General features: G+C 45.9%; 7 protein-coding genes across 7 annotated transcripts; 3 read left to right on the forward strand and 4 right to left on the reverse strand.

Annotated features, from left to right (window-relative positions):
- Positions 1-283: 283 nt before the first annotated feature.
- Positions 284-1939, forward strand: N7520_000413 (putative diacylglycerol O-acyltransferase (DgaT); the record flags this gene model as incomplete). The annotated part of the gene is made up of 4 exons (XM_057134348.1): positions 284-518; positions 576-616; positions 688-1684; positions 1734-1939. The coding sequence occupies 4 exons, from the start codon at positions 284-286 to the stop codon at positions 1937-1939; spliced, it is 1479 nt and encodes a 492-aa protein (XP_057000284.1).
- Positions 1940-5046: 3107 nt separating this feature from the next.
- On the forward strand, positions 5047-7286 carry N7520_000414 (GTPase family protein; the record flags this gene model as incomplete). The annotated part of the gene is made up of 5 exons (XM_057134349.1): positions 5047-5419; positions 5462-5715; positions 5762-5958; positions 6015-6298; positions 6373-7286. 5 exons carry the CDS (start codon positions 5047-5049, stop codon positions 7284-7286), a joined length of 2022 nt encoding a protein of 673 aa, XP_057000285.1.
- Positions 7287-8057: 771 nt separating this feature from the next.
- On the reverse strand, positions 8058-8910 carry N7520_000415 (alpha/beta hydrolase; the record flags this gene model as incomplete). Its single annotated transcript, XM_057134350.1, has 2 exons — positions 8058-8405; positions 8479-8910. The coding sequence occupies 2 exons, from the start codon at positions 8908-8910 to the stop codon at positions 8058-8060; spliced, it is 780 nt and encodes a 259-aa protein (XP_057000286.1).
- Positions 8911-9644: 734 nt separating this feature from the next.
- N7520_000416 (lactate/malate dehydrogenase alpha/beta C-terminal domain family protein) lies at positions 9645-10848 on the reverse strand (the record flags this gene model as incomplete). The annotated part of the gene is made up of 4 exons (XM_057134351.1): positions 9645-9919; positions 9993-10075; positions 10137-10618; positions 10681-10848. 4 exons carry the CDS (start codon positions 10846-10848, stop codon positions 9645-9647), a joined length of 1008 nt encoding a protein of 335 aa, XP_057000287.1.
- A 1243-nt stretch (positions 10849-12091) lies between these two features.
- On the reverse strand, positions 12092-12686 carry N7520_000417 (periostin-like; the record flags this gene model as incomplete). The annotated part of the gene is made up of 2 exons (XM_057134352.1): positions 12092-12098; positions 12160-12686. The coding sequence occupies 2 exons, from the start codon at positions 12684-12686 to the stop codon at positions 12092-12094; spliced, it is 534 nt and encodes a 177-aa protein (XP_057000288.1).
- Positions 12687-13774: 1088 nt separating this feature from the next.
- Positions 13775-14229, forward strand: N7520_000418 (uncharacterized protein; the record flags this gene model as incomplete). Its single annotated transcript, XM_057134353.1, has 2 exons — positions 13775-13943; positions 14000-14229. The coding sequence occupies 2 exons, from the start codon at positions 13775-13777 to the stop codon at positions 14227-14229; spliced, it is 399 nt and encodes a 132-aa protein (XP_057000289.1).
- A 634-nt stretch (positions 14230-14863) lies between these two features.
- On the reverse strand, positions 14864-16034 carry N7520_000419 (class I SAM-dependent methyltransferase; the record flags this gene model as incomplete). Its single annotated transcript, XM_057134354.1, has 3 exons — positions 14864-15242; positions 15352-15481; positions 15545-16034. 3 exons carry the CDS (start codon positions 16032-16034, stop codon positions 14864-14866), a joined length of 999 nt encoding a protein of 332 aa, XP_057000290.1.
- Between the last annotated feature and the right edge of the window lie 873 nt (positions 16035-16907).

The raw sequence follows: 16907 nt of genomic DNA on the forward strand, positions 1-16907 counted from the left end.
CCGCCTCAGCTGATTGGTTACATGGATTATCTCGTTGCTTGCGCTATGATGCCTTGTTTCTCTCTCCCACCCCCGCTTAGTTCAACGGTTTCTATTACTTCCCCCTCATTTTATTATGTTAGAAAGCCATAGATGCTTTCATCCTTAAGGATTACTTGTCTTTCTGGTTGTGACTATTCCGGGTTATCCTTTACTCTTTCGCATTGACCTTGTTCCGGTCCAATTGCGCAATTAACCAAAGGACAAAAGGACCGAAGCGCAAAAGTTTCTGAAATCGCGCAAAATGGTGTCCAAGATCAAAGCTATCCAGACGGTCCATGAGCCCCCAAGCTCTTCTACGACTAATGGAGCTGCTCCAAATGAAGCCGAGGCTCAAACACAGCCGCAAGGGCGAAAACGCAGCAAGTATCGCCATATCGCCGCGTATCATTCGCAGCTACGGCATTCGAGCCTCAGTAGAGACTCGGATGTGACACCTAGCTTTCTGGGATTTCGCAACTTGATGGTACTGGTTCTTGGTGAGATGATGCCTCGAAGCAATCGCCCATGTGAATTTGCAAGCTGACAGTGGATAGTGGCCATGAACCTACGCTTAATTATTGAGAACTTTATGAAGGTAAGTAAGCACAAAGATTGAAACACTTGCAGAGAATAATCCGATAAAGTTGACTGACCATTCTTATGCAGTATGGAGTGTTGATCTGTATTAAATGTCACGACTATCGCAAACAGGACCTAATTCTCGGGTCAATTCTCTTTGCTCTGGTTCCATGTCATTTGTTTTTGGCATATGTTATCGAATTATCTGCCGCATCTTCTGCAAAACAAGCAGCAGGTCAACAGAAGAGAACAGCTGAAGAAAAGGAGCGCGACCAGCAGGCTTTCCGCTCCACTTGGCCGTACACGGCCTTTCTGCACACCGTAAATGCCACATTGTGTCTTGCAGTGACCAGTTTCGTGGTATATTTCTACATCCATCATCCAGGGATTGGCACTATCTGTCAGCTCCATGCGATCATTGTGTGGCTGAAGAATTGCTCCTATGCCTTCACCAATCGTGATCTACGTCTCGCATACCTCAACCCGTCGGCCGATCCTGGCCTTCCGGACATCTACGCCACATGTCCCTACCCCAGAAATGTCACCATTAATAACCTCATCTATTTCTGGCTTGCCCCCACATTGGTATATCAGCCGGTTTACCCTCGCACCACATCTATTCGTTGGTCGTTCGTCGCAAAACGACTGGCCGAATTTGTTGGATTATCGGTTTTCATCTGGCTTCTCTCAGCGCAATATGCCGCGCCCGTTCTCCGAAATTCGATCGACAAGATTGCAGTGATGGACATCGCGTCTATTTTGGAACGTGTGATGAAGCTATCCACCATCTCCTTGATCATTTGGCTTGCCGGGTTCTTTGCTCTCTTCCAAGCCTTACTCAATGCATTGGCGGAAGTCATGCAGTTCGGAGACCGTGAGTTTTACACCGATTGGTGGAATAGCTCCAGTCTGGGAGCCTACTGGCGCTCCTGGAACCGACCGGTGTATCTTTTCATGAAGAGGCATGTCTACTCCCCCCTGGTGGGTCGTGGATGGAGCCCTCTAGCCGCGCATGGTATGGTCTTCGGGTTATCCGCCATTCTGCACGAGATGCTAGTGGGGATCCCCACCCACAATTTTATTGGTACAATCCCTGAATCTTTCCTCGAGAACTCTAGACTAATTGACTCCAGGTGTCGCATTTTTTGGCATGATATTTCAATTACCGTTAATTGCGCTCACGGCGCCTCTGGAGAAGATGCGTGATCCGTTGGGTAAGACGATTGGAAATTGTATTTTCTGGGTCAGCTTTTGTCTAGTTGGACAACCACTTGGAGCTCTGCTGTACTTCTTTGCCTGGCAGGCGAAGTATGGTAGTGTTAGTCGAATGCGTGCATAAATCTTGCTTCCCGTCCCGCTTTTCTTATTGACGAGATAGATCATGGGTGAGTGTACAAGGATATTCTGACATGGATCCCGCTTTGATATCTTCTATTGGTTTTCAATCTACAATGTCATCTTGTATATAGTCTACCTACATCTATCCAAGTATGACTGAGCTTTTGCTTACTCTAGAAGTTGAGAATGGCTAATGTAAACCGTGGTAACATGATATATGACTAGCTAGGCTACCCTCAGTCGGTACTTGACCAAAAAGATCTCAAGACCTTCTTCATCAAGGGCCAAAAACCAGAGTTACATGAGTTGTGGAGAAATGAAATTCAGTTGGATACTGACCATGTGCATGCAACTCAACATTTGAAGATGGGTAGGTCTATCAGAGCAGAGTACTAGAGTATATTGAGGTGGATGCCTGCTCTCTCCCCACTCCCAAGATCCTCCTTCCTCTCATACCACTCGAAACTCCGTACAAGTTCCACTGTTCCCTCTGCTGTATTCCTGGTCGGTCTTAGCGCTGCGAAACTTTGATTTTCCCCTCGTCCCTCAAATGGAAAATCATGATTTGAGCGCAAGAGCTGCCAATTTAACCCGAAAATCGGTATCAAAAGGTAGCCGCCGAAGCATTTGAAGGGTGGGACTAGGTCTCAAAATATGACCCATGTTTGGCGAGATATTGCAGGTATATGTTCTCGCCAAGAGGCAGGAGCGGTATTTCGTGAGGTTGAATGCTGGAGCTGAAGCTAGAGCTAAAGCTGGAGCACGTTGGGCTCGGAGATGAAGAGGCATACGGTTGATGATAAAAATAGTAAAGAGATCAATGATAACAATACATCATAACAATAACACACGCGACGTCTGGAGGTGCTCAGTAAGCACAGATATCTTCATAGTATTCTTGAGCAACTCGATGCGATGCAGATCTGCCATTGATCATTACAGCATGAATATATCGGTTGTTTGTACTAGCATCGCCCAAGACTCAGTTGGGGTGTAGTTTCAGGCGTGTGAAGCAGCCCAAATCTCGTATTCTGGCAAATTACGTTGATAGTAGGCGAGCAAGTGATGTCCAGCACGGCCTAATGTATATTTGTAGTATTTTGATCGCTCTAAGATGCCGTGTAAAGGAAAAAACAAACTACGCTGGCGCTGGCAATATGAGCGAGAAACCCAAAGCGATGCGTTCTGATTTGCGGCCAAAATTCCCGTCGAGTTTGGTTGGGGAATCAGAACAGTCATCAACCGCCACAGTGAAGAGAAAAGTTCTGACTGGACGGCTTTTTACCCATCTGATAGATTTCAATGAGCGAAATCGTACATGTGCATTGAGGCGCTGTGGCTCCTTTGTCTTTGTTGGTGATTGGGTTGGCTTTATCTGGTGAAAAATGGAATGTCGCGATACAGCGGCAAGTGTACAATTTCTATATTTCTAGCGAATCCGCCCCCTCCCTCGCGCTTAATCTGAACAAGCCTCCCTTTCAGAGCCACTCCTTCCACGAAAAACAATTGAGCGATACAGCATTCCGATTTCAATATGAGTAGAGCTACAAGGAAGCGTATTGTGGCTTGTGTGGATGGGTCATGGTATGACTCTCATGGATGCTTCTCAGGTATAGCCACTGAGTGATCGTGGTCATTCACTTCCAATTCAAAGCACTGACTATAATTTGGAAACCAAAGACCAAGATTCAGACAACAAAAGCACTATTTTCCGCATACATTCCTCAATAAAGAATAGAATGGAACTATCCCGGGCCCGGATGGAAGACCAATTGAACAGGCATGCCGCACCAGGAGCAAAAAGTGGTGAAGACTTACTAATTACATATCACAGATTAATCACTACTTCAGTGCTAACCTCCATGGAAAAGCATTGTCCCTTGAGAGCCGGATTCATGAATTATTTCAGGTGATGTATTGTGGGTGATAGGTAGTGTTAAATCGCTAACATCTTCTAGTATTGCTTGAAGCATTGCACTGACAAAGAACATGAAATATGGCTCTTTAGATTTAGCACCGGAGCTCGTAAGGCATCTGGAACGCTTTATATTGGAAAATGTATTAACTACTAGCCTCTTGTTGCCAGTGATCATCCGTATAATAATTCATCTGCTCAGCACATCAAAATACACGCCTACAGTGAAGCCCAAAAGAGCCTTCATGAAACTCTTTTCTGGACACAAGTTGGACCTCGCTTATCTAAATCCGCTTGTAAAATAGATAAGAGAAAAGTAAGGGCCCCTGGAACCCTTCGTGGCTGAAAGCTAATATGAATAGACTTTCTTGCAACGGTAATGCAGGGTTTCAATTTGGGATCCAGAACATTCGATTTGTAGGATTTCTTGATACTATTCAAGACTCATCTATCACAGAACAGCTTCAATGGTCGGGTGTCCAATGCATTCGTCATGCGGTGTCGCTGAACGAAGATCAAGTGAATTACAGCCCTGTTCTCATCAACGAAAATGCTAAGTCTAATACCAGCCAGTCCTGGGTGGAAGCTTGGTTTGTTGGAAGTTGTCGGTAGACCTCGCCATATTGCTTTTTTGGGTACCCGAAGGAATACCCGCGAACCCGCCAAGAACCCATTTACCTGTATATTACAGTATTACTGTTGAAATACAACCAATACCAGATATAGAGTGATGTAATCAGGTATATGTTACGTGTATTTTAATCTCTTGGCGGGTTTTGGGTCAAGGGTCGAAACCCAACCCGCCCATTTGGCGAGGTCTAGTTGTCGGTGTCCCTGGGTCATATCATGTGACCTGAGCAGCGCTGGCATCCCGTTTAGGACTAGCTTAGTTTTGGGTCTGGGGGCATATCCTCTAGATCTTCTGCTCCTTCTCTCTTTTCTCCCCCCATACCCAATATCACATACGTTTTGTGTGAAGCTGTCAGCCTAAATATTGTATTCATCTTCCATCTTCCCCGCTTGGGGCCTATTGGCGCCAAGAGAAGTCACTAAGATTTGGGAGGGGTGCGCGAAATAATGGTCTATCTCTATACCCACTACAATGGCTTTTGATAGAAAGCAGGAAGCAGGGCCTTTGTTTAGCGGGAAGCAGTGATAACAGGGCCATAGCGCAACAAGCCCTGCCCCAGGCAATGGGACTTGTGCTTCCGGGAAACATCCAGCGCTGGTCATTTACATACAAAAATGGCATAGTCACAGAGATGTATGACATTCGCGTTTCTCATGCGCATGGAAATCTCATACGGCCACCAGAACAAGGCCAGAGTAAACTCAGCAAACGACAATATCGACCTCGAGGCAAGAAGAAGAGCAGCCAGAAGAATGGAGATCCCGGTGACCTACAGTACTGGAGTCATACTGTTCAGATAAATCGAACGGGAATTCAAGTTCAGGAGGGCCGACTTGGCTCTCGTCAGACCCGGGAACCCTTCACGGGAGACACATGCAGGAAGCTCATCGGTTATTCTGATCGGAAAGGCAAGTCAAGAGCTATGTCACTTTATCGTATGATGATTCTGATAAGTTTGCCCACTTAAGATACCACAGGTAGTACTATCATTCATCCCTCGGTGTACATGCTCTATGACGTATACCGTTCTCTTCAAGACCACACCAACTGGCTTGCTGGATTTAGAGATGACTTGTTCATATTCCACGATATAAGCATGCCGAAAGATATCCTTGATCCATGGATTTCAGAGCCAGAGATCCCTGCTTTAGGTAAATGCCGCATTTTCGTTTGTGGCAAGACGGGTGCTGGCAAGTCCACGCTGCTGAATGCCGTCTTCGGGGTGCCATTGGTAAGGTGAGGATCCTTTGCACAAGGCCATGGCTAACATTCAGTAGACCCCATTGAGCGATTCTAGACCGTGTGAAATGCACCACGTAGATGAGGCATTCGAGTCAGATCGCCATCCAGGAATTATCATTCATGACTCGCGCGGCTTTCAGAATGGCAAGGAGGAGGAACTCACAATACTACAAACTTTTGTGCACAGCCGGGCTATAGAACCAGAAGAGAATGATCGCCTTGATGCAATATGGTCTGTACTGTCTCAAATAAGTCAATCGACAGAGCAACACTTACAAAAGATTCTAGGCTTTGCATTCCAGCCACGTCGGACCGTCGATTCCAGAAGGCGGAACTGGCATTCCTTGATACCGTTCACAAATGGCAACCCAACACACCTGTCATACTGGTCTGCACCAAGAAAGATCGCTCGGTGTCTATTATGAAAGACGAAATTTGTCGCCAATATCCGGGTTTGCAAGACGAGGATGTTAAGCAGAGGGTCAAGGAACAATTTCTTCAGCTGCAGGCAAGGTGCAAGGAACAGATCGACCATCTGAATATCAATGCCACCCTCGTCTTCACATCCATATGTGAGTATCTCTTTCTTCTCTTTTCTTTCCCGCTGTTGGCTGTCCGCTATCAGACTCCACTGACTGAGATTTAGATGACACAGAAACCATTAAAGCTCTAGTGAAAACAACCATGGAGCAGGTGCAGGCTTTTCGTCCCAACGCAGCGAGCGGGTTCATAGCTGCCCAGATCATTGATCGAGAATTGAAAATCCCCCTGTCAGCCAAGTCGATTGTCGAAATATTGTTCCAGGATGCTATAGGATGGCATCGCATGTTGCGCGCATTCTTACTAGGCGACGTGATCGTCACCCCAATCATCTCTCAGGCTCTCTGTAAGGAAATAATCGGCTGCTTCGGGCTTACCAGTGTCTCTTCAAAAAGCATGGCCACAGTTTTGTCGCGAGTGGTTCTTTCAAATCTGGCGAAATTTGTGGCCCATAGCATTGGAAAGGATATCTGGAATCTGCTTGCGGTTGGCAGTCAGTTTTTGATGTCTATGGGGCCTCCAATGATGAAATACTGGCCCGCTGCACGTATGATCATCAAATGTGGGTGCGATCTCATCATCATAGTTGATGGGTCAATAGGGCTGGCCGGATCGCTTCCAGTAACGCTGGAACATATCGATCAGATGCAGACGGAATACGCAGTTGGCTCCGATTCCGACGAGCGACCGCGCTTTAGGAGAGCACATGTTCATTCCCAAATCGAACGAAAATTTCCGAATGACAAGGCATTTTACCGCACGCTGGACAAGGACACGGCCAGTGCTGATATCATTGAAATCATCGAGGCTGACCGCATGCAAGTAGAAGAAGGATCACTATTGGCAAACAAAAGAACCTCAAACGCAACAGCCATGAATGAAAAATTGGCGCCAGATTCTCTTCTCAGGTCTGATTTCGAGGCCCTAAGCGAAGAGCTTGAGGGACCAGGCTGGGTGGAGGTAATGAAATCTGTTCGACGTTCCTCGACAGGATTCAGTGGTTCAATCACATTATCATGAACACCGCCGTCAGCTTTTCAGCTTTTTCTTCTTTTGTCTGCTTCTCGCTTCATATGCTGCGTTTCGTATCAGAAGCTGTCGTTCAATCGTTTATGCAGTCTATCATCAACAATATAATTCCTTCGGCAGTCTACTCACATTGGCATCAATATCTGGTAAAGGTGATGTGCTTGTGGTCTTCTTGGTCTGCGCTTGGGCCATGTGACGTATAAACTGGACTAGCACCTAAGAAGGCCAGGGAAAGCCAGGCGTTTGACTACTTTTTCTGGAATACCATCTTTATGCTCTGTATGCTCACTACGCTGATCATGAGCGGCATACCACGTCATAACCACAATCTTCAACCATAATGACAAGAATACTTATCCACCCTCAAACAATAAATTCAGAGAATACAGATCACTGTTCACCTAGAATAAGTCATCCTTAACGAAGCCTGCGGCCAGATCAAAGCATGTCTAAATCATTATAGGAATCGGCACATCCTCTAATACTTTTACGATTAGTTTGATCATCTCTGTTTTCTAGGCCAAAAGTCTTCCAACTTCGATCTTGCAGTAAATAATCACCTTTGAAGTCCATAATTTCCATCTCTCCTTCACTTTGGATCTCTCAATACGGCTTCCACGAGTCGGCCAGGTTTTCGGCCAACACTGAACAGGCAACGGCCAAGATCTTGGTCAGAATGAAATAGTTTCCTCAAATGTCTAGATTCAATATCGCCTACTTAATGAACAGGGTAGAAGCGACTCAAACCACCATCTATCTGGCTCATTCCCACTGCTTAGCCAACTCCAAGATAGTCTTAGTCAGCTCCTCGGGAGCGGATAGCTGCACGCTATGACCACTCGCAATCTCTCGGGTGATCCACTTGGCCCCAGTAGCCTGAACCATAGCAACCTGTGCCTCATAAGGCACAGCGTGGTCGTTGACGGTGTGAATATAGGCGATTCTGCCAGAGAATGCCTCAGTGTGCCAGCTAGCCTCAGGGCAGGGGCTTGAGAATGAGGTCAGCCCCTGGCTGAGGGAGGCTCGGGTAGCCGCATCGGCAAGGGTGGGCTGCACATCGTAGAAGAGGGGAGGTTTAGGATCGTCACATTTGAGAAGGTTTTGCTCTTTCTGTCAGACACCAAAGAGGGTATGGTCAGTTTCATAAAGTGGACAAAGGACAGGAGGGGCAGGGGATACATACATCCATGTACATGTGTGGGGGCAACTGGCCCCCAAATCCATCAATGACACTCAGATTATCGCCACCACGAGGCAAAATTGTCGCAATAAAGATCTGACCCAGAACGGACGTGCTTTTGCCCTCTGCTGCGCGGTCGGCTGGACCCAGACCACGAGCAGCAGCACTGGCGGGCATACCACTGTATGAGTGACTAATCAGGATCACATCTTGATTGCCAACATCCAGCACGGGAAGGATAAGTCTTTTGCGGACATAGTCAGCATCGTCAGTGGCGGTCACAGGTTCCTGGGCGCCGATGCTGGGGAGTAAGCCGCTGGAAGCTCCGTAGCCGGCGGACTGAATGAGGTGGAGAAGGTAACCGTAATGCGCCGGATTCTGGGAAGCACCAGGGACGACGACGAAGACAGGCTTTTTCTTTTCGGAAATGGCCATGATTTTGGAGAGAGAGAAATAGGAATGTCAAAAGATAAATGTGTCTGGTGAGAATGAATTGGGATTTTGAGACTATTTATGCTGAAGCTAAAAGAGGGGCATCCTTGTATAATTGTAACTTAAGCAACCACAAAACTGATCCGTGTGTTTTTAGTCTGCGCCTTTTTTTGGGGGCTAAACATATCCGGAATGCCAAAGGTAGCTAGCCTAAAAGGAACAAAGAAATGTGCAAGTACATGTAATGGCTTGTGGGGGCCATTGGCGAGGCAGTGTGACCATGTAAGACCATGTAAGATAGGCGGGGAATATCACAATATAACTGTAACTGACCCACAGTTCCAAATACCCGAGGGATGGTCAGTTGCTCCAAAAGACCATGATCTTCTTCAGCATTCATTAGGCCCATGTGATTCGAGCAATGCTTCTCAACCACGTGAGCAAGAGGCACTTTCATTCAATCTCGAATCACTGGAAACAGTGAAGGGTATATGCAAGGGAATCGATATTAAGTGAGGCTAGCGTGCTAAGAAACATACTCTCATATGTCCTCAGAATCTCTACCAAACTAATGATGATTTGGAGTCTATAATTTTGATCCACTAGTTCTAGGAACGTAAAAAGGTAGATTGAAATTATGGCTTAAAGGGAAATGTTTGAATGCAGTCACCACATGGCGCTACGAAATGAAGAATTGATTGCTGACGACCAATGAACACCTTCCAGAGCAAAAAAAATCAAACCGTCAAAAGCTCCATTTCGCTTGAAGGTACCCTTGAAACATTATCCTTCGAACTATGCTTAAAGTGGCTGTTTGAGTGGTTATCATGATCAAACCCGTTATATGTTTCATCAGTCTGGGCTGTTCCCCCAGTCTTGGTGCTGAGAAGCCGGAGCCATTGCCTAGGAAGTTCGATATTTCGCAGCAAGGGTCCCATGGTAAGCATTGAGACGACGACAATAAAGACGGGTGGTTCTATCATTGCCCAGAGGATGTTATCGATGAATGGTGCTAGGAAACCGTCAGCCAGTTGGTCTATGATAATGATGACGATGATCAGCATAACAATGCAAAGTGAACATACCTTCGAATAGACTATTCGCAGTTGCAGTTGTACCAACCCATTTCACGGCATAGTAAAGCCGGACGAGCGATGCGGCCATGCATCTGATTCCCAGATTAGCATCAGTCCATTAGCAAAGTAGTCAAGAAGATCAGATTTACTTACGTGCTTCCCAATGAAAAGATCACTGTCATAAAAAGCTTCTTCGACTGGTCCATGCGCAATGTTTGCACGGCTGCGATCGGAAGAGCCAAAGTTAAAATGTCAAAGGCACTATTTCCAACGACGTAGCAGATGAGAACCGCAGATGCATTCATGTTGTAGGGGGCATATGGGTCCCATTGAGCATAAACCGGCCATTTGGAAAAGATTACAGCCAGCATAATCGCCAAAGTGAAGGTGGAAATCAGCACGATCAGCACGTTGCTGGCTCTGACGAATTTAGGGGAAATGCCAAAAATGCGCCGGTAAAAGAAAAGTATGGATACTTTTATCAGGCCCATAGTGAATATTTGAGCATTTTCACAAGCGAAATTCGTCTTCAGCGCGAAGACGGTTGCATCCAAGGTAGGCTGATATTTCGGATCTCCAACCCCAGTCACGGCCGCTGTGTAGTCAAAAATGACACTGATTCCGCAGGACAAAAACTAAGAGTGAGCCAGATTATTAGCGGAGTAGTCCTTGTGTACAAAGAAAGCTCAATATTTACCAGAGCGAGTAGAATTAGATACTCATCGATGCCCAGGTAGAGTTTCGAATATACCCGCGCATAAACACGGAGTGCCACTGAGATAATAGCCAAGACTCCAAGGACGGTAGTGACGATGATAATTTCCTTAGCCTTATCGGTCACCCCTTGATCTTTATTGTACAACATTTTGACCGCTTAGCCTTGGAGCAAAAACGCGCAGAGGTAGATGGGGCTTGCAAAGGCAACTAAAGACTCTCACCGTGTTTATAGGATGCTTAAAAAAGAATGACGGAAATCTAATTTTTCCTGAAGACTAAAATTAATCAGCGCAGATACCACATGGCCCCCACATAACATGGCCCCGACTTTTCAGCTTATGCGGTAAGGGACTAAAATGGGGCCAAATAAGGTATAGTACATAGGGCCCTGAATGTAACCAGTGACGATGGCCAATCTGGACATATGCACCTTGGACGCCCTTCGTGGTATCATTCCTAGAGGGATTTATAGGGATCGACACTTTTTACTCCGTACCTATGTAGTCAGCCTAGTGCACCACCTTCCTGCATGGGCTGTGCCTAAACAGGGAAGTGAGTGCATAAGAACGGAGAGGGGTGTACATGCAGAATGGGACTACTGGTTCCAATTTTTCCTACCCAATCATTTGATCCAAGAATGTCTGTTCTTTTTTTGTAGTTGAACTCTACCAGTAACTGGAACCAGGGTGATTAGACTCGTGTCTGTAGAGTAAAGCGGGAAGGGGTTCACATGCTAAGCGGCGCAGGGATGTTTGTTCCCAGGTCTATTTCGGGCCAAACTGAATCCATCGAGACCTCGGACCAACCCAAGTTTGGACAGGGATCGGCAATCTCAGATAAAACCTCCAAGCTTGCTTGGTTGAAGATAAATTACAAGACACTCCGTCCGTAGAGGCTGGTTGCCTTTGGAAAGCGGAGTATGGTCGCACATATCCCGATTAGGCTTAGATGCGGCGGCACGCCTCCTTTGGCTTGTTTTTTTACTTCTTACCCTTTCTCACTTCTCTCTCTCTCTATCGTTTATTTGATATAAAGATTAACTTACTTTTCAATTCATCTTACACATATTAAATAGTAATGAATAAATACAATGATACTGAGGTTTTCGAGTGGAAGATTCTCCTCAGCAGTGGCTGCAGTGGGTACAAATGTGGATGGTGGGTCGTGCCGCTTCCGAACAGTCTTAAACAAAAGTACATTAACTACTAACTACAAGTAGTTAATATGTGACAACGCAGGATGTGTTGCAATTCATCTAGTAACTAAGTGACACCATATCTCTTGTAGGGACAGAGTAGCCCCCACTTGTTTGCTCTCGAATACAAAACCTAGCACAAAAAAGAGGGCTGACTTGCATATCGGCCGAAGTGCGATTGTAGTAGCAGCACCGCTTAGGCTCTATTGTCTGGTTAGTAAATTAAGCTCCAATATTTAGGGACGGATAGTTTTTTAGACATACGAGTCTTCGTAGGTCAGGAAGCGAGTGTTCAACACAGCACCGGAAGCATCTCGCTCCTCAAAATCTCTCTTGCTGACCGCGTCCTCGTAAGTGAGGAAACGGGTATTGAGCACAGCGCCAGAGGCATCACGCTCTTCAATGACGAATCGCTTGTTGATAGCATCCTCGTAGGTAAGGAAGCGAGTGTTCAACACAGCACCGGAAGCATCGCGCTTGCTGACTGTGTCCTCGTAGGTGAGGAAACGAGTGTTGAGCACGGCGCCGGAGGCATCACGCTCTTCGATGACGAATCTCTTGTTGATGGCATCCTCGTAGGTAAGGAAGCGAGTATTCAGCACAGCGCTAGAGGCATCACGCTCCTCGATGTCTCTCTTGTTGACCGCATCTTCGTAAGTAAGGAAGCGAGTATTAAGGACAGCGCCAGAGGCGTCTCTCTCTGTGATTTCTGATGGAGACGCCATAGGGACGGCACCAGTAGTACAGACTAGTGCGGCAAAAGCCATGAATGCGGCGAGAGAAGTACGCATCTTGGAAGATGATAAGGGACAGTAAATAATATGAGAAGGAGAATTTCTTGGGTTTGCCTTTGCCGAGAATTGAAAGAGAAGTGAGAGGGTAAGAGCGTGTTCGTGACTAAATAGACAGTCGAGGTATCGCGGGAACCTTATAACTCTTAAATCTTACACACCTTTGACAAATAGTCCCTATCGTATCAACGCTATGGCGATCTTTTGATCAATTACATAGTGTTTACACGGCCGTGGGATTAAACGATATTCGCTAGGAGCTCGCAGTCACGTTCATTCATTCCGTCTAGTATCTTCTCACATTAGTCCCGACCAATTACAACCTTGTGCATGCAAGTGCTATTGGGGGCTAATTGACCCCGCTCCGGACAGCGCTAAATCCCTGGGTAGTGTTGCTGTTCTGAGTTGACATACAGGAGGAAGCATATCTCCGAGCTCTTGAATACAACCATGTACTCTCTATCTCTGTTTGTAGGTCGTCTCAAGTCTTTCTGACGGATTTTTACTCGGACTCAAGAGCCCCGTACTTCCAATATCACTAAGTCCCAATTTCATTCTGTTCAAGCGCCCCACACATCATCGGAGTAACGATACCATGGCAGATCATCCTGGCCCCCCCCCCTTCCCTTGTTTTCACTTTGCATTTTAGTAATTGGACGCCACCCTGCAGATCAACCCCCTCTTAGGTAGTGTTACATGCCTATGCATCATGCAATAATGTGATAGTTATGATTATCGTGGGGGCCGGAGCCGGTCTCTAGTGCTTACCGACGAGTATGAGGAGTGATGACAAGTATTAAGCATGAAACCTCTCAATTCGTTTCTCATCGTCCCTTTTTTCATCAAATAATTCACATATCATAATGGTGGCATCATATTCGGAGGAAAGACAGAGTGAAGAGCGTCTCATGTCGAGTTTCGACGAAGAGCTTAACTTTACTGAAGAGGGGAAAGGTGTACAAGCAAAGAACTTACAATGGAGTTGCTCTCAGCTTACTACTCTCTTTCTGTTGTCATTTTGGACTTTGTTGTTAATTTTGGCTTCTGTCTACCTTTGGGCTACAACTTATCACCGTAGCTCACACGACATGAGTCAATGCGACGACTACCTCCCTATCTACTCTCCAGCCTTGGAATCTCTGGTGGGCACAGGTCATATTGAACAGTTTGATGGCAGCTTTGCTACGCCAAATCGTTACAAGGGGCCAGCAAGCCCTGCGATTGATGAGGCTTGGGATGATATTACTTTTGCTGACGGTAGACTCGATCCCAGTCCCGTATCTGAAGAATTCGAGCTGATTCGTGAAATTTAGGCGGCGTCATCAATGTTGATGAACACACATTCCAGCATGTCAACGCATCAGAATACTCGGTCCAGCTAACTGAAGAAATCGGTGGCGGGTACATGGGTTCTGTTGAAGTCCTCCATCAGCTTCATTGCCTGAACATGCTTCGCCAAGCTAGCTATGAGGACTATTACCGGGACAAGCCAGGCCCTTGGGAGGATAGTCCAGAGATTTTGAGATTCCATCTCGGTGAGTGATAAATCATGGACATACGCGCATGAAGAGACACCGGACCTCCAATTAACACATTGATGGATAAAGACCACTGCATTGACATCCTGCGGCAAAAGGTGACTTACAAATATCCTTGTGATGTCTCAAATTAGATTGACTGACGATTATTGTTAAGTTGATGTGTGATGCGGACGCTGGAATTTTGACATACATCTGGGTGAAAGGACATAAAGACCCCTTTCCAGACTTCAATGTGTATGTGCTTTCCTTCCAATCAGTATCCAGACCTTCCGGTATCAGAAGACTAACAAAAGCCGAACCTTTTTTTCATATGGCACAGACACCATCAATGTCGAGATTTCCGCGCAGTAAAAGAGTGGGTTCGTAAGCATCAACTTTACACGACACCAGAAAATGGAATTGAGCGTCTCCCGGGTGCACGCGAGCAACAGACACCACCTTAGGTATTTGATCCCTATTGATTTTGAGAATCCTTAAATATTAATCAAGGGAAACAGACAAAAAACGACAACTAAAGGATAAAGGAGTGACACATGATTCAAGCTCGAAAATGCAACATCTAGAGTCTAAATAACCTATGCAATTGGACCCGTTTATAAGAATGGAAAGAAATCCTGGCTTGTTGTACAACATCTTCTAACAATCATTTTTCTGGGCAACAAGATGGGGAAAGATCCCGCCCATTTTGACTGTTCCGGCTGCAATAGTATCACTAATAGATTCCTTCACCTTTGTTAGTTGATCCAGCTCGTCCTGGCCATGAGCTTTGTTCTCATCGGACTCGGCTTTATCATGTTTCTGACTTTCATATTGCTGTTCTTTTCTCATTAGAGCAGACTGGAGAAAAAGGTTGATCGACTCAGTGAGAATTTCAGAAAATTGGTGGCTGACTTCTGGGTCCGCACTGCTCTGGCAGAACCCTCCAGGACGTAGATTGAAATGAAGAATATTCAGCACTTGTTCCTCGTTCCCCCCTTTGAGCGATAGAATTTGTTGAAGCATGAAGTGTGGGAGACTGATAGGAGAACATGGTTAATTGACAAAAGAAAAACACAAAACAAACACGAAAGGTGGCTGTCAGGAAGTAAAAACAAATATTTGCAGGTGGGGGAGGGGTTACTCACTAAGCTACCAGCTCTCGAGCTCGTCTCTCGTCGTCAATAATCTGCATTGCTCGCAGTGTGTCCGGTGTCTCTGGGAAGAATTTAAAAAGCCGAGCTTCACTCTCCGTCCATTGCATGTAGCCTCCTGGCTCTAGAAGGAAAGACAAAAATAAGCCACATGGCAAGGATTGAAAGTCTGGAGGGTGAATCTTACTCAGTAGCAGTGATACATTCTCCAAAACTCGACCAAGTTTCTCCTCCGTGACTGCATAAGCAAGGCCACGAATGTTCACCAGGTCAAACTTTCCGACATAGTGGGCGTCAAATGGTTGGGTACAGTCGTGCTGCACAAGTTGAATTCCCGCAGCGGGGCTTTCGGGAAATGCCGCCGCATTCAAGTCAAAGCCGATGAGCTGTGGCATGGGGCCAATTGAAGAGGAACACGAGTTTCCAGTAGAATCGTCTTGGGGGTTGGGATGCGAGAGCATGTGGGCGACTTCCTCAAGCCAGATCCCCGTTCCGCAGCCAACATCAGCAATGCCCCCCCGTAACGAGGCCAGTGAGATGGATGGATGGATGAGCTGGTTATCCATAAAAGTCTGCTGGATCAGACGATGTTGTCTATTTAATCGCTCATGTTCGACCGCTTGCTTAGAACGGTGGTAGAGAATGTATGCTGAATCCTCAGATGTGGATGTAGACATCTTATAGGTGAGTTTGTACGGGACTTGGGATAATTTAGAATGAAATTTTTTTGCGCTTTTAAAATCAGCAAAGGACACCCCTCACTTTATAGCATTTCATCCACCGCTCACTAGTACTAAATCGTTAGTTGTCAAGTCAAAGTCACGAGAGTAGTCTGACTAGTGCCGCTTTAGGCTCAACGCGATGCCGCTCTTACACTGGCCCTAAGTAAATGGCTTGAAGAGAATAATCAACAGAATGGGTTTTGAACACTGCGCTATTGAAATACGATTTTCTGATATGCTATCGCCTATAGATGTTTATTTAGATTTATTTTTATTCCACTTAGACCTAGACATTTCCTACAGAACTAGGATTTGGACCCCAATCGGACTGTCAATAAGTGATGTAAACATTTGTTCAGGGTCAATATCAATAGATTTTAGAGTAGGGTATAATAATAACTACCTCGCATTCAGCAGTAGAGATTCATTGAAGCATTTCATGTTAAGCATCAGGATATAGGCCCGTAGCGGCTAGACATTTCTAAATGCTTTACTGACTTCGTCGCTTACCAACTAAGGGTAGATCTACAATGCTAGGAGCTATACGTGTCACTTTAGGCCAGGCAAATATAGAAGGCCATCAAGAGTCGAGAATATTGATGGATGATGTTTGAATGACGAAGGATGCTTGTAGACGGATCGAATCACTTAACAGAATGCATCGCGGACCAAGCGCTATGTAGACTGTCTCGTGATAAGATTCACAAGGGCTTTGATGGGTGAAGATAGGGTTACGCGCAACGAATGGTACGACTGTAATTGGACCACTGAGATTTTTCTGCTCCTGATAGTGACTGCATGATGTAATAGCCAAGTGCATTGGCCTGC

Source organism: Penicillium odoratum, assembly GCF_028828045.1.
Source record: "Penicillium odoratum strain IBT 22623 chromosome Unknown utg000001l_segment0_segment0, whole genome shotgun sequence".
In the NCBI taxonomy this organism is placed as follows: domain Eukaryota; kingdom Fungi; phylum Ascomycota; class Eurotiomycetes; order Eurotiales; family Aspergillaceae; genus Penicillium; species Penicillium odoratum.